At 38.3% G+C, this 12,671-nt stretch overlaps 1 protein-coding gene and 1 pseudogene across 1 annotated transcript; one reads left to right on the forward strand and one right to left on the reverse strand.

The window, feature by feature from the left end:
• Positions 1-1,347: 1,347 nt before the first annotated feature.
• On the forward strand, positions 1,348-5,270 carry LOC127507615 (transmembrane protein 80-like). The gene is made up of 6 exons (XM_051884863.1): positions 1,348-1,427; positions 1,776-1,789; positions 2,576-2,669; positions 2,830-2,922; positions 2,998-3,199; positions 4,121-5,270. Exons 1-6 carry the CDS (start codon positions 1,409-1,411, stop codon positions 4,131-4,133), a joined length of 435 nt encoding a protein of 144 aa, XP_051740823.1. The 5' UTR covers positions 1,348-1,408; the 3' UTR covers positions 4,134-5,270.
• Positions 5,271-7,306: 2,036 nt separating this feature from the next.
• Positions 7,307-9,142, reverse strand: LOC127507714 (serine/threonine-protein kinase pim-1-like; annotated as a pseudogene).
• Between the last annotated feature and the right edge of the window lie 3,529 nt (positions 9,143-12,671).

Consider the following 12,671-nt stretch of genomic DNA (forward strand, 5'->3'; position numbering starts at 1 on the left):
CATGTGCATGACGTCACCGTTTTCACAAATTCACATTTTTGTAGTTTACGATAACTGTATCGTTTTCAAAAACTTGCACTTTGAAACCCGTTTTCAAAAGTTTTAATTTTCTGGCCCCCAAAATGCATTTGTCGTGTAAATGAACGGCCAAAACGGCCACTATGATAAAACCCTTAATAATAAATGTTTCTATATGAACAGGATGAGGAAAATGTATTTTCAGATAACTTCAGTTGCAAATCTTTGAATTAATTAAAGAAAACATTTTTAACCCCTTAACTGTCAGTGTCCCGCTAGCGGGATGCTTGGCGCGCTTTTTCTAATGGCTACATATTTTGGTAATCATCACAAACTAGGTATCATTCAAAACACTCAAATTTCATCCTGTGAAAACCGTTTTGAAATCAGACATTGTGTTACCTCGAAAAGGGAACTTTAAAACCGTTTATCGGGCTCCTCCCCCTAGTGGGCGTTGTCATGTTTCATATTGCAAACTATTTTATAATCAAAACTTTTTCTAATCTTGACAAAATGCAATGTTGGAATAGTTTGAGACTCAAGGTTTCATATTTGGCGACTTTTTTTGTGATAGAAGTGATATTGTGACAGAAATTTTTGAAGTTTCAAAATTCAATGGAATGTGGGTGACACCCGGTGGCTGTTTTTGATATTAGACTTAAACAAGATCTCATAGGAACTTAGGAATTTTTGTGAAATCAGCTTCAAATTTGGAACACAATTTGGTTAGACATGGTTTTGATTTTAGAGTAAAAAAATATTTTGTAAAATATACATTTTGTATAAAATGAAAAACTTTAATACAGTATTTGCTTTACAGTAACTGACAGTTAAATAACAATTAAAAATATTCTCCAACCTAGAGTGAGTCTTATGATATAATTAAAAAAACGACAAATAAACAAAATTATTGGGGAAAAATAGCCTATGTGTTGACCTCTCTGGCATTAAAAGAAAAAAATATTTTTTTTTTTTTTAAAAAAGAGGTTTTTATTATTTTAATTTTTCATTAAGTGTGTACTTTTTGGCAGATAACATTAGTAAATCTAAAGTACAAAAGAGAAAGAGAAACTTTTACTGTTACTGGACAAATTTAATCGCCATAACAAATTTATACCACAAAAGCCATTGTCTGAGAACAAAATAAAGCAGCGCCTATCAAATCTTTTAAAAACACTGGTTAAAACTTTCTTGTTCTTGTTTTTTAAGTTATGTTTTAAATGCATTGGTATTCTGTAAAATATATATGTAATTTGTTTTATATTTGCCTGGGCATTAATTTTAAAAACCTCAACATAAAATCCTGTAATCATATCCTGCGTTGAAGTCACTCCTGTTCACTAGGAGGCGCCAAAGTCTGGGCGAACCGGAGGAGAGGGCGCGAATCAAGATGGCGATTGGACATGCAGGTAAACCGCGCCGTTGCCATAGATACTGATTTTATAAGCGAAAATAAACGCAATTTTCCTCATATTACAATGAAATCTTTATGTTTTTAATGGTTTAAAACGTTTCACCGTTTTTTATATGGTTTAATTGCGTTATATGTCTGTCGAGGTCCTGTGATGTATGGAAAATCGGACTGTTAAACATTTTTAATATGGAACTTTATTAAAGTGCCAGAAATGTTTACTATGTCATGCGTTACAAACTATCGTGCAGCAGATTTCGTGTGATATGTCCGCAGTGAGCGTATTTGGATTCTTTTAGGTTGTATTATTTCAGATGTTAAAATGTAATTGTGTTTTTCCCTTTAGGCAAAAACAATGTTGTATCCTTTGTGAATATTCACGGAATAACAGACCCTGAACCGTAATGAATGGATAGATGGACGGAAAAGAGAGAGGGAAGATACGATACCCGTCAAAGTACTGGTCAAAAGTTTGGGAACATTACTATTTTTTTTAATGTTTTTGAAATAAGTCTCTGCTTGATCAATAAATGCATATTTGATCAAAAACGCAGTAATATTGTGAAATATTATTACAGTTTAAAATAATGGTTTTCTATTTTAATATACTTTAAAATATAATTGATTCCTGTGATTTCAGCATTACTCCAGTCTTCAGTGTCACGTGATCCTTCAGAAATCATTCTAATATGATGATTTATCATCAATGTTGAAAACAGTTGTGGTCCTTAATAAATTTTTGGAACCTGTGATACTTTTTTCAGGATTCTTTGATGAATAAAAAGTTAAAAAGAAAAGCATTTATTCAAAATAGAAATGTTTTTGCTATCACTTTTTATCAGTTTATCACATCCTTGATGAATAAAAGTAATAATTTCTTTCAAAAAAGAAAAAAAAATGACTGACCCCAAACTTTTGAGCGGTATATATATATAAAAAAATACTTTTCATTTCCATTAATATTCATTCTACTTCCTTACATTCATATTTGAATTGCATTTCTTCATTCTGTTTGCTAACTCTATTCAAATTCATAATAATTAATAATTAGATTTATAGTAGCCTAATGTTTAATTACCATATTCATATACTCATAAGGTATTCGTAAGAATACTTTTGCATGTTTTAAGCCTTAATCGACACCAGCTCTCATCTGTGCTGCTCCAAATCCTGCTGTATCTTTCAGCAGCTTTCAGTGTGTTTTACTTCCTGTCCACCCTCTCCATGATCATCTACAAGAGTGAGTACTTCATTATTAATGTACTTAAAAACTGTTTTTGGGGGGATTTTAGTTGTTTTTGCTTAGTTGAGCATCACTAGTACTATTGCTCATGCATGCATACGGTTAAGATTTGAACTAACCATAAGTTTTACATTTTATTGTATAACTCGTCCTGCAGCTCATGTGTTGAGTTACCCTGTTGGGCGGCTCGCTCTAGATGTGTGTCTGCTGTTTCTTATGGCCGGTTTTGAGGTCCTGAGGGTGTACTGGGGTGAGTCTGGCAAGATCCTTTTTGTTTTGTAAAAACATTTTCATTGTCCTCATGTCAGCCTCTCTTCTTCCTCAGGAATCAGGGGTAACCTGCAGGAGAGCGAGGGCTACACAGGTTCGAATCTGATCGCTACAGGGGCCACAGTGCTGCTGGCGCTCTATTTTGTCATTTGGCAGTCGTACGTCCTGCGAGCGGATGTCATCATTGGCGCCATCTTGCTCTGCTTGTACGGCCTGACAGGAATCGCGGGGCTTGGGACGCTGGCACGCTTCACCAGGTCAGAGTTCATATACTTGTAGTTTTGGACTCGTGGGTTCTGTTCCAAAATCTACTGAGCTCCCTTGCTTAGTAAAGCTGCATCATAACTCAGATGGATTTGAAATCCGTGTCATCCAAACACGGGACACTCAACTCGCAATCGATCTAGGTTGAGTTTGTTTGTTAGACTAAATGACACATAATAAACATAAAAACATATAACACACATGGATAATTAATTATAATTAAGCTAAATGATTTCCGTATCAATACAATTCGCACTGTGATGAGCACGGCGTATTTGTGAGTTGTTGTGTATGTCTTTGTAGAGCATTTTGTTTAGTTCTAACTATGTAGGCAGCTTTTTAGGTTTTAGAACAGAGCCTGTAAGTTGTATATATATGTTTTTGTCCATGGCTTGGCTATCTGACAGTAACCCAGATGGTAACGTCATTGTCAGAACAAAAGAATCGTAAAATGAGCGTGGGGACAAAGCAAAGTAAATCCGTCGACCCACGCCGAGCTGCAGTTACAGTGAACGGCCTCCTGAATGAACCACACTTTAATAATTCAGCCTCAGAGACTGGCCCTCAGAGTTTCATTCACGGGAAAAACACAGGAAACAAAAGAGAAGGACAACATTAGTAACATTAGGCTCCTTAAAGTCAGACAGCGTAATCTCACGCTTACCTTAAAGTTTCCGAAAGTCTGCACACAAAAGTCAGGTATCTCAATACGAACATTAAAACTTTCTTCCAAAACTAAATCTGAGCTGCTATCCATGTCCATTAATAGCTCTACGTCTGAGACACGGTTTGATACTGAGGTGAATCATAACCATTATGTCTTGTGCTTGCTTTAGCCTGGTTTCTCATGAGATGTAAATTTATATTGAGTAAGTGTCTGTGGTGTTGATTGTGTGTCTTGTTCTCTTTTCTAGTGCTTACTCCTGACTCACAACATCTCTGTGGCTACAGCTGACAGGCTGCCGGAGATTTTAATTGCTATGCAACGGACTTCAGTTTCCTTATCTGTAAATCCAAGTTTGATTACAATTTGTAATCTGTCATATAGTATTTTCATTAAACCTGTTTGTTTTTAAACAATACCCTGATGTAGAATTGAACAGCTTTTTCTGGAACACTTACTTGCAGGGCCTAAAACTAACTTTTTGCCACACCTGCCAATGGCCAGTGACTTAAGAAAATTTACTGGCCATAAATATTTTTTACTGGCCATTAAAGTGTTTTTGCAAAAATAGCCGATTATGACACCAAAATTTTAGATACCAGTGAAAATTCACCACAGATAAAACTACTAGCCTAAATAATATAAATTTAAAACATTATGAAAGACAAGTAACAGTAGTTTTCAGGTAGAGACATTAAATAAAGTAATCAAATGTAAAATAACACTAGATAGTTTTCACTTTATTAATTAAACATAAATTAATCCTTATTAAAGTTTCAAAGAGCAGTGAGTGATTTTTTTTTTCTTTGTCCTTTTTTGTTTGATTAACATTAAAAACACAGTCAGCAGCAGAAATATTAGGCTGTCGTCACTTTAAGACCTAATGCGCAGGTCTAATATACTGATACTGTACACTGTTTACGTTCACTCAAGCCATAACCGACTGTGTTTACTAGGATACTCGCTGAGAGGGGCATTTTTTGACATAATTTTGTGTGAATATGCACAAGAAGACATTAAACAGAGCTCATTTCAGTATTTGCGCACTGTCTGTGCACGCACTTCGGATGTTTGCACAGAACGAGCACACTTAACTTCCCACACAGCGTGTGAGTAACGAATTGAGTTCCCTTCGTGTCTTGCACTTGACACCGTTTCATATACTCGCTAACATCAATTTTTACTCTCATTTGGCGCTTGGTTCATTTTAAAATTGTTAATTTTAGGTCCTGCTTACCTGTATAAGACTGGAGCTTGCATGCCATGTGTACGTCATTTAAAAACAGATTTGTCAAAAAATATTATTTATTTTCTTTTTGAAGTAGACAAAGTTAGCAAGTGCACTTTAATGTGTAAGATCCCTGTTTCTCTTTTATTAAAAAGTACATTTTATAAACTCATTTTGAATCATTTGTTTATTATTAAGAATAATTACTTTTGTCTTTTCCACTTTTTTTGTTTGTTTCAAAGACAAAAGAAAATAAAGAAGACCTTATCAAAACATAAACTTGTCTTATGCTTAGTTTATGGTGTATGCTTTGTTTCCTTTGGTGTGACAAACAGAAAGTCTCAGATTACTGAGAAAAAGTAAATCAATTATTACAACAGTAAAATTTTATAAATAACCTCACGTTTTGTTAAAATGTCCCTATATTTCACATTATCTAGAGAAATTATGCTGCATTTTTAATTTAAGTTTAAAACTTGCTGTTGACATATAATCAGGACAAATCAATAATGATCCGGAATAATTTACATCTTTGTCTTAAAGATTTTACATTATAAATAGATTTAAAGCGATACAAGGTGTTATTTGATATCATGTTCCCTCCATTACTCAACGATCCTCATCACAATGAGTCCAAAGGCACTTCCTGTAAATCAATTCTGTTAAAACACTCTTATTGTTTCTCACTTTTACTTACCTGCATAAGTTTCTTTGGGTTAAAGAGTCCCCAAAATGATCAAATGTAAACATTAATTTCAGATTTTTTTATTTTTTTATTTCAGGTTTGCTTTTACTGGCTGGATGGACACCCAGAGCTCTGACACCAGGGTGGATGAAATGGGGAGCTCTGATACCCGGACATCTCGGGCAGCCATGACATGAACACCTGCCACGAAGTGCCTGTGGCAGGAATTACTTGGGCTGCCAAAACTGGGAGTACTGGCATCAGGGCGGTTGAGAAAGAGCTCTGAAGCAGCCATGACAAGGAACCTGGGCAGGAACCTCTTGAGTGACTGGAGCAGACATGAGGTGGCCATCACAGAAACCTTTCGAGTGGCCATAGGAGGAATCTCTGAGGGTGGACAGACTGGAATATCTGGGACCAAATGGCCTTGGTGCTTGCTCTGGCTGGGGACTTTGCAGGAATATCTGTGGAGGCAACAACACTGTTGAGGTGCCTGTGTCAGGACTTGCAGGGAGCACTGGCATTGAGGAGGCATTGACAGAATGGTCTGGAAACCTCCTTTAGTACCTGTGGGTGGCATCAAGGTGGTCGAGAAGGGAGCTCTGATGTTGTGGAGGTGGAGACAGACAGTGGCCATGATGGGGAAAACAACAACCAAATGAAGGCTGTACACATCCCTCCGGGAGCAGTACCGCCAGACGCAAATACTGCTCCCTCAAGCCAAGGCGCAAGACGCAACACGAGGCTTGCTTCGCCCCGCAAGACGCAAAGGCGAGAGGAAGGATGGAAGCGTCTCGCATTGCATCCCTCCGGGAGCAGTACCGCCAGACGCAAATACTGCTCCCTCAAGCCAAGGCGCAAGACGCAACACGAGGCTTGCTCGCCCCGCAAGACGCAAAGGCGAGAGGAAGGATGGAAGCGTCTCCCATTGCATCCCTCCGGGAGCAGTACCGCCAGACGCAAATACTGCTCCCTCAAGCCAAGGCGCAAGACGCAACACGAGGCTTGCTCGCCCCGCAAGACGCAAAGGCGAGAGGAAGGATGGAAGCGTCTCCCATTGCATCCCTCCGGGAGCAGTACCGCCAGACGCAAATACTGCTCCCTCAAGCCAAGGCGCAAGACGCAACACGAGGCTTGCTCGCCCCGCAAGACGCAAAGGCGAGAGGAGGGATGCAAGCGTCTTCCATCGCAGCCAGCAAGACGCCAAGCTGCTACGAGAGACGCCAACTGGAGTGGCCTTATGCGGCGACCTGAAACAGAACAGAAATAAGACTTGGCAATGTCTTCCCATGAGATAATAAATGATTTTTTAGCCAATCTTAGGTTCACTACCTTAAACCAGTTGTGGGACAGTATTAGCCCCAGTCCAAGTCGTCGACTCGGCTTGTCCTGCAGGAGAGCCCTGAGTAGATGACAGCATTCTGTGCAGGAAGACAGGAGGGACGTATGATTGTTACCTTAAACTTTACATCTGCTCTATTTGATCATGTTAAGATGTTTTAAATGATTCTGAATGATTCATTCTAGATCTCACCGGATGACAGGCCGGGTTTGGACCAGAGCTTCCTTTTCAGGAGCAGCAGGTCATAGTCACTAGGGTAATGTCCAGTTAACATTACGAACATTAAAACCCCTAGTGACCATGCCGTCGCCTGCCTGCCATAATACATCCCCCTTACATGGTACTCTGGAGGGGAGTACGCTGCTGTGCCTGGAGGAAAGATATTTTGTCTGATTTTTGTCTCGTAACTCATGAAGCACCAAACTGCAGCTTTGAGTGACAACACATACCAGAGTATGACCTGTATGGCGAAGTCCTCAACATGTCCCCACATCCGAAGTCAATAAGCTTGACTTCGGATGTCTCGCTGTTAATTAGTAGGTTGTTCAGTTTTATATCTCGGTGGAGTACTCCACGAAGGCAGCACATGTTTGCAGCTTGAGCCGCCTGCCGCATGATCTGCCTTGCTTTCTCTTCGTCAAGTCTCCCACCGTGATGCCTCATGAACTGAACAAGATCTTCACAGGGAGAGGGACATTCGAGGACCATTACAAAGTGGTCAGGGCGGTCCTGCCAGTCCAGCAGCCTGATGATCTCTGGCGCACTTGGACCTTTATTCGCCAGGATGGTGAGGGCGATCTCTTTTGGAAGGGGGTTTGGATGATCAGGCTAGAAGACAAACAGTTTATATCATCAATAGATGGAGGTGGGTTTTTGTTATTAATATGAGATGTTTTCTAGTGTAATGCACTTACAATTAATAAACATTTCGTGTCCTTGGTCTTCGTGACGTATTTCAAGGCCACCTAATGAAAAAAATTAAAAGATACACTAAGAGGACGTAGAGTAAAAAGATGACGATAAGACAGGGCAAACATTTGCTGGCTTGATGATGTGTTATTTGTTTTTACTTACTTTAAGATCATCATCCAAACGTCTCCCTTCATACACCACACCAAAACCACCTTTCCCAAGCTGATCGCCAACACTGTAGCGGCTGAAGATGTAGTCTATTAAACGATAAAATAACATGAAATTTCACAGAAGTCAGAGGAGTGTCTTTTGACATGCAACATTTAATCCAAAACTACTCCAAATTTCCTAATTTAACAGAGAACATATTGAATCTTAGAGTTTTAACATTTGTACATATAGACATGTAATGTTTTTAACGTGTAATGGAATAAAGATCTCATCATGGCATCGATGTGGATTTCGGTATAATATTTACTGATGTGTGTTTGATTTTGTGTGCGATAGCATCGATGGTTTACGTTTTTACAAGGTCAAAGTAGAGATGTAGTAATTTATATTCTCATAAGATGGTCGTGTCATTTACCATCACTACTTCTTCCTGCCCATGCTACCTTCCTCTTCTCTCCCTCATCCTGCTGTGGCTTCACCTCTCCCTGACCTGAGCTGCTCTCTGGAGGATGTTTTTTGGCAGCTCTGAAGAAAGAGGTCAGCCTCCTCCACCACTTCTTCTTCCTCTTTCTTTTCTCCTGCACTCTCCCTGACTCCTTCCTCTCCTCCTCCTCACCTCCTCCTCCTCCGCTTTTTCCAACTTCTCTCTCCATCACCTTCTCCTCCTCCTCCTCACCTCCCTCTCCTCCTTCTCTCTCCATCTCCCTCCTCTCCTCCTCTTCACCTCCTTCCTCTCCTCCTCCTCCTCCTCCTCTCTCCATCACCCTCTCCTCCTCCTCTTCACCTCCTTCCCCTCCTCCTCCATCTCCTCTCTCAATCACCCTCCTCTCCTGGCCGTTTCCCTCACCAGCACCAACAGGGGTCTCATCGCGAGGATGAGGATGTTGAACCGCCATGTTGATGCTGGGTTTTGGGGGTGTACTTGGATGTTCATCGTACACCTCGCCAATCATCGGACTCACTTTGCAAACTCGCTGTCCCATCGCTGTGAAAAATCACTCGACCACTAAAACAAACCCACAAAGAGTGTAAGAATGTCACGGCCTTTTAAACCCCGCGCGTTCTATTCGAACGCGCTCTATGACACCATGTGCCACAAACACACACACAGCATGTTTTATTTTAAAAATAAAACATGGTTTACAGTGAGATAAGGCAAATATTATATATATTATATTATAAATGCTTAATATATGCACATAAATATGCATTATCCAGGTGTTTTCGATGTTTTGAAATATATTAAAATATGTAAAATAGATATTTCCCTAATATATCAGTCAACAACAACAAATAAAATATATGTTTGTGCTGAATGGAACCTTTTAAGCCTATTATTAATAGGAATTGTTGCTGTTAGTAGCCTATTTTTAAAATTACAACAAATATTATTGATAGCCTATAAAAAACTAATGAAGGTATATGACTCGTTTTGGTAACTTGTTATCTAATGCAGTGACATTCCTATGGGAGATTGTTTCCGCCATAAAATAAAAATAAAAAAGGTAACTGCGACTTTTTAATCTCACAATTCTGACTTTTTTTCTCGCAATTGCGAGATATAGCCTAAACTTACAATTGCGAGTTATAAAGTCAGAATGGCTTGATATAAACTCGCAATTGCAATAAAAAAATCAAATTGTGACTATATCTCGCAATTCTGACTTGATAACTTGCAATTGCGAGTTTAAATCTCGCAATTCTGAGAAAAAAAGGGGGGAAAAAAGTCGCAATTACCTCTTTTTATTTTTTATTTAGTGGAACAACTCACATAAAAAATACTATAGTAATTTATAGTAAATACTATAGTGTTTTTGAACCATACTATAGTAGAGTGTATTATATATTATAGTATTTACAACACTTTGTTAATGAATGCTACAGCATACTGTAGAATTAACTATAGTGAACTGATAAACTGTAATAAATACTGTTTTTACTACAGTGAACTGTAATGTATTGTAGTATAATATACCCTATAGCTGTAGAACTATAGTTGTTATATCACCACAACAACAACTATAGAATTACCACAACAAATTAATTCAAGTACTTTACTATACTATGGCTCAAAAACACTATAGTATTTACTATAAATTACTATAGCGTAGCTTCCATGCATTTCTACATGTGGCCAAACTTCTATAGCAGTGTTTTTGGCACGTTGTTAGTTTCTCCAGTAGAGGGCGTCTATTTAACATGTAATATGTTCAGATTTATGTTGATTTAATCGTGTGCAGTCTTTGGTTTCACCATGAAAGGTTTATTGGTGTAAATCTCTTCTTTACCATATTAAAATTGATTTTACTGTGTGGGTGAATTCGTGGCAGTGCCCTACAGTGAACTCTTTTTGCAAACTGTACATTCAAACCCACATGCAAATCACTTTCTCTGCTCTCCTAGAATTCCCAGTTTCACCAAACCTCAAAGTCATTTGCTTCTGAATTTGCCACCCTTTGAGAAGGCAGTTTAATGAATAATGTTTAACAGAACTTGCTTCTTTCAGCAGTCAATGTAATCCTGAGAAAGTGAGTGTTTCTTGTGTCACAGTTCTGTCCTCTGTTGTTAATTATAAACCCAAACTCAAGGTTCTCAAAATCAATCACTCCACTGGTCTGTGTGCATGTACTGCAGTTCAGCAACCTGTCTGCATACCAGTGGACACTCTGTGTGTGTGTGTGTGTGTGTGTGTGTGTGTGTGTGTTTGTCAAGTGTTTCTGTTTAATGCTTTCTGTGTATTTTCACCTTGAAGGGATAGTTCGGCAAAACATTTAAATTTTGTCATAAATTTTCCCTCACTTTCATGTCTGTTTTTCCTCCTTAGAAAAAAAAAGGAGTTATTTAAATTGGAACGTCCAAGCTGCTCTTTTCTATACACTGAAAGTGAACAGTGACCACATCTGTCAACTAATGCCTTATTTAATTTTATTAAATAACATCTTTGGTCTATATGACTTCAGATGATTTATTAGTCATATAAACTATGCTTTTATTTATTTTTTAAAGATTTATTTTTGGCGTTTTTGCCTTGTTTCTGATAGGACAGTAAGCAGAGAGGAAGCGAAGTGGGAGAGAGAGAGAGGGGGACTGGATCAGGAAAGGTCCGTAAGCCGGGACTCGAACTCGGGTTGCCCAAAGCGCAACAGGGCCACATGTCGGTGCTGCCCACGAGGCTATCGGCACAGACTAAATTAAAAACTATTTGTGTCCTTTTTAGAGCTTGACAGCTGGTCCCCATCCACTTTGATTCCACAGAAGAAAGTTATACAGGTTTTTTTCATTCATAAGTAAAATCCATTCTGAGTTTACACTCATCAGGAAGAGAAAAGTGTGTTTGTAGGGCGAGTCGTGCTCCAGCGACATCCAAACCTGTCCGATGTTCCAACCCGTTGCTCTTCTTTCACTCCGTTCTTTGAAGATGCCTCTCCTTGATCATACAGGGTTACAGAACTGGACCAGGAACAAGAATTTGCTTACACTCCTAAACAAAAATCACAGGATGCCTTATTGTTCTGTTATAAATGCAGAGGTTTTTTTTTTGCGATTTCAACCATGTCCTTTGCATTGCCAGCACACGTGATGCATAAAGGATGGCAATAAAATAAAAATCTTGCTCAGGTACACTGTAAAAAATTATTTTCATGATTTGTTATCACAACATTTTTTCTTTTGTCAAATCAACTTAGAAAATTAATGTAGTTCAGATAACATAATATTTTGAGTTTTTGTTGATTAAACAATCGCTTTCATTGTATTAACTCAAATTTTTAATTTCAATGAACTCAAAATTTTAAGTCGACCAGGTAACTTACTTTTTTAAGTTAAGGGTTTTGGGGTTAGTTCACCCCAAAATGAAAATTCTGTCATTAATTACTCACCCTCATGTCGTTCCACACCTGTAAGACCTTCGTTCATCTTCAGAACACAAATTAAGATATTTTTGATAAAATCCGCTCAGCGAGGCCTCCATTGACAGCAAGATAATTAACACTTTCAGATGCCCAGAAAGATACTAAAGGCGTATTTAAAACAGTTCATGTGACTACAGTGGTTCAACCTTAATGTTATGAAGCGACGAGAATACTTTTTGTGTGCCAAAAAAAACAAAATAACAACTTTATTCAACAATATCTAGTGATGTGCGATTTCAAAACACTGCTTCATGAAGCTTCGAGGCTTTACAAATCTTTTGTTTCGAATCAGTGGTTCGGAGCGCCAAAATCACGTGATTTCAGTAAGGGAGGCTTCATTACATCACAAGTGTTTTGAAACTTCAATATTCCACATGACTTTGGCAGTTTGATACACGCTCCGAACTACTGATTCGAAACAAAAGATTCGAAAAGCTTCGAAGCTTTATGAAGCAGTGTTTTGAAATCGCACATCACTAGATATTGTTGAATAAAGTCTTTTTTTTTTTTTGCCGCACAAAAAGTATTCCCGTCGCTTTATAATATTAAGGT

This window comes from Ctenopharyngodon idella, chromosome 24, assembly GCF_019924925.1.
Source record: "Ctenopharyngodon idella isolate HZGC_01 chromosome 24, HZGC01, whole genome shotgun sequence".
NCBI lineage: Eukaryota > Metazoa > Chordata > Actinopteri > Cypriniformes > Xenocyprididae > Ctenopharyngodon > Ctenopharyngodon idella.